General features: G+C 43.6%; 1 protein-coding gene across 1 annotated transcript in view; it reads right to left on the minus strand.

Annotated features, from left to right (window-relative positions):
* Positions 1-438, minus strand: part of LOC104529685 (phosphatase and actin regulator 1) — a gene marked incomplete at both ends in the record, with an annotated part of 11,177 nt that extends 10,739 nt beyond the window's left edge. The window contains one exon of the mRNA XM_010174058.1: positions 108-438. Within this exon, the coding sequence (XP_010172360.1) occupies positions 108-438 (331 nt within the window). The remainder of the gene's footprint in view (positions 1-107) is intronic.
* Positions 439-3,188: the final 2,750 nt, after the last annotated feature.

Raw genomic sequence — 3,188 nt, forward strand, 5'->3', positions numbered from 1 at the left:
TGTCTGGATTCAAGTACCATCAACATAACTCAAGTGGTGATGTTGATACTGAGGTTAGCAGGAAACAGTGCACATCCAAAAGGCAATTTTAAAAGTTGATCCATTACCTTTCTAGCCTCTGCATGGTCATGGCTAGCGTTTTGTTGAGTTCCTCTATCATCCGGCACCCCGAAGGGTGAATGGGCAACGTGCTGGTCCCAGAAGGCAGGTGCTGGCTGTGGCTGCCGTACTGGAGCTGGTGCTGGTGAGCTGCTAACTGGGATGGCAGGACAGTGTGATGGTGCTGAGTCAAAGGCTGCTGGGAGCTCTTCTGCGTGGAATAGGATGAGAGAGAGAGGTCTGGCCCCCCTAAAGGCATGCAAATCATGACTTTCTTTGGAGGTAGTGGAGGTGACAGTTTAACTGGCATACAAGGCAGTTTCACAGGAGCACCAGGATCTATAACAGAAGAAAGAGAGGCCCTGATGTTAATTTTCATGGCAGTAAGATGGAGATCAAAGCAACTGTCTGGGCGAGCAGGTACTGAGGTTCTAGTCAACATGGGGGTGTGCACCCCTTCCCTGCTGTGACAGGCAACTCTGCACAGCATGTGCTCAGCACCATCTTCAGCAAAAAGTACTGTTGTTTTGCATCGTTTCTGAGTCTCACAAAAAAACATCCCAGGGCTGTGCACAGCCCTTAATAAACGCGTTAAGCCATGCTTAAAAAGGCTTGTGGCACACTTTGATGCTTTAAAACCTTAATCCTTCAAAATAGCCCAGTGAGGTAAGCGCAACATCTCCTGCTCAACAGGCAGGGAAATAGGGGGAGAGCAATTTGGTGTCTGAAGTTACAGGATGACTCACCACCATCACTGCTGGAGCAAAAGCTCAGGGATTCCTGATCCTTCTCAGCCACTGCAGTGCAATTACTACAAGTCACATTTCTTACAGCTTTGTAATGTGCAAAACATCTGGTGGTAAAAATTACATTACAGGGCAAGAGAGAATAGAGATAGAGTTTGAATACTAAACGGGAGTGGTCTGTAAAAACAAAGGGTACAGGAGAAGAAAATGATAAAGGACAGAAGATTGTTAGGATTAATGTATTCTTTTACAGAAGACTTGGTAGGCACTTTTCTCTGGTCTCATGCACTGAATTTTAACCTTTTTAACTCTAGGCATGTTCACTGAATCACACAGTTGACCTGCTAGGCAAAGACTCCACTGACTTCCATGGGAAAGTAGTGGGAGGTCCACATGCAAACCTTTCTGCAAGGACTCAACTGCAGAATGGAGGTTTTTGGAGTTGCTCTGTGGGATGTTTCCAGAGGGGAGAAAAAGTAACAGGCAGGCTTGTAGTCCCCAAGATGGGTGTGGTAAATGGTCACAACATAGGCTAAGAACAAAAATGAGAGCAAATATAAATGCTGTGAGCTGCAACTGTGAGTTTGTGTTTAGGAGGAAGGCCAGGCCCTTTTCAGCCCGGAATACCACAGACATTTGGCTCAGCAATGCAGCTCTGTGGGCAAGGCTTGCATGCTCTTTGGCCTCTTGTTGCTTCAGTTCACTCTTCTTGCTGTAACATGGTAAAGAAACTGAATGGCTAGAATATTTTTTTGACCTGAGAAAGCTTGGGAGTCAGGTGTTGCTCTCCAGGTTTCAAAGGTCATCATCCTCCTGAGGGATAGCAGATTTCTAAAAACCTTTTGCAGATAGTTCTTTTTAGCATTAACTATCCTTCCCCTCATCCCCTTTATTCTTACCGCCCTCCTGGTCTATTCTGGGTATTGCCTATACTAGTATCCAATCTACTAGCCATGGTGCACAAGGCTGACACTAGGACTTCCAAGCACTAACACTTCTTGAAAATTATTAAAGACAATAATGTGGAAAAGGACCACACTGCATGGAGCCAAGCTCAGATATGACATTAGAAAATGCCATCAATATGGCATTTTTTAGTGCTAGTCATAGCTTCATTGCATCCACAGTATCCACTTGATACTAGTGCTTGTACTACCCAAGGAACACCACACTGACAGTAAGTCTTCCCTTTCTTCAAAGGGCTTATAAGCCAAAGACATAAGAGAGGCAAAGGGTGTGCAAAGATCAGAGGCATAGAGAACAAGTGGTCTTTCCACACTGCAGAGTGGAAGAGTTACAAAGAATAGAACCCAAGTCTTTCGGCTTTCAATGCAATATCATAGCCACTCGCCATTGCTACTTGAAGGCAAGAATTATTCCGATGGCTCCACCACAGCTAAAACCTAACTCATGAGACTGCCAAACCACAGACCACTGCCCTCTCCTCTAAAGCAGACTGCCTTCTGTACAGTAGAAATAAAAGACTTTCAGGATTTTCTATACAAGCACAGGAAAGTCTCCAAATTACTGTGTTTTTCTTAGATACATGTTATCTGTGTATATTTCCTCTTTGTATCCTGCATAAAAGAACACATGATCTTCAATAAAAGGTAAATAACAAAGTGTAAAGAGTAAATTGTATAGAGCCCTAAGAACACTGCTCCTATGGGATCTGTAGTAACAAAGTGTTTTCATAAATTTGCGCTCTAGGCAATTTCACTTCTAGAGCTGGTCCTGAATTACAAATACTAGACTGAGATCTTCATTTATATTTTGAAAAGTGCAGGTTTGACAGTTTTAGATCCTCTTCTCCTGTATCTCAATTAACTTCTTCAACTCACAGTGCCTGTGCCTGGATGCCCCACCACTCTGTCTATGATGCAGGGGAGTCATCCGTAACGGTGAATTCAAAGAGATCCCACCTGCAGGCATCTCTTGCTTCTGACAAAAGAATAACTGAAGCATCAGCTGGGTTTGCTGCCTTCTGTGATCCTGAAGGTTAGAGCAGTATTCTACATTGGGAGTGAGTATAACATGTCAAACGGTTTAGGTATAAAGCAAATGGGAATCCTTCCATCTTTCTTCTAAAATATAGTGAACATTTCCTTTCTCAGGCAAGCATTCATCTCATAGAGTTGTGAGAGAGGCACTGCAGCTTTGGAGTTGCACAGGAGAACAAGTCTAGCTTAATTATGCCAAGGAACCATATACTCCATCATGAATCAGATCATAGAATCATAGAAAGTGGGGAGTTGAAAGGGACCCACAAGGATTATTGAGACCAACTCTTGATGTGCATACACTGGTTCCCACTCTTCACAACAAAGGTATGGACCTTAGTTT

Source organism: Antrostomus carolinensis, unplaced genomic scaffold (genome assembly GCF_000700745.2).
Source record: "Antrostomus carolinensis isolate BGI_N321 unplaced genomic scaffold, ASM70074v2 scaffold21168, whole genome shotgun sequence".
Classification (NCBI taxonomy): domain Eukaryota; kingdom Metazoa; phylum Chordata; class Aves; order Caprimulgiformes; family Caprimulgidae; genus Antrostomus; species Antrostomus carolinensis.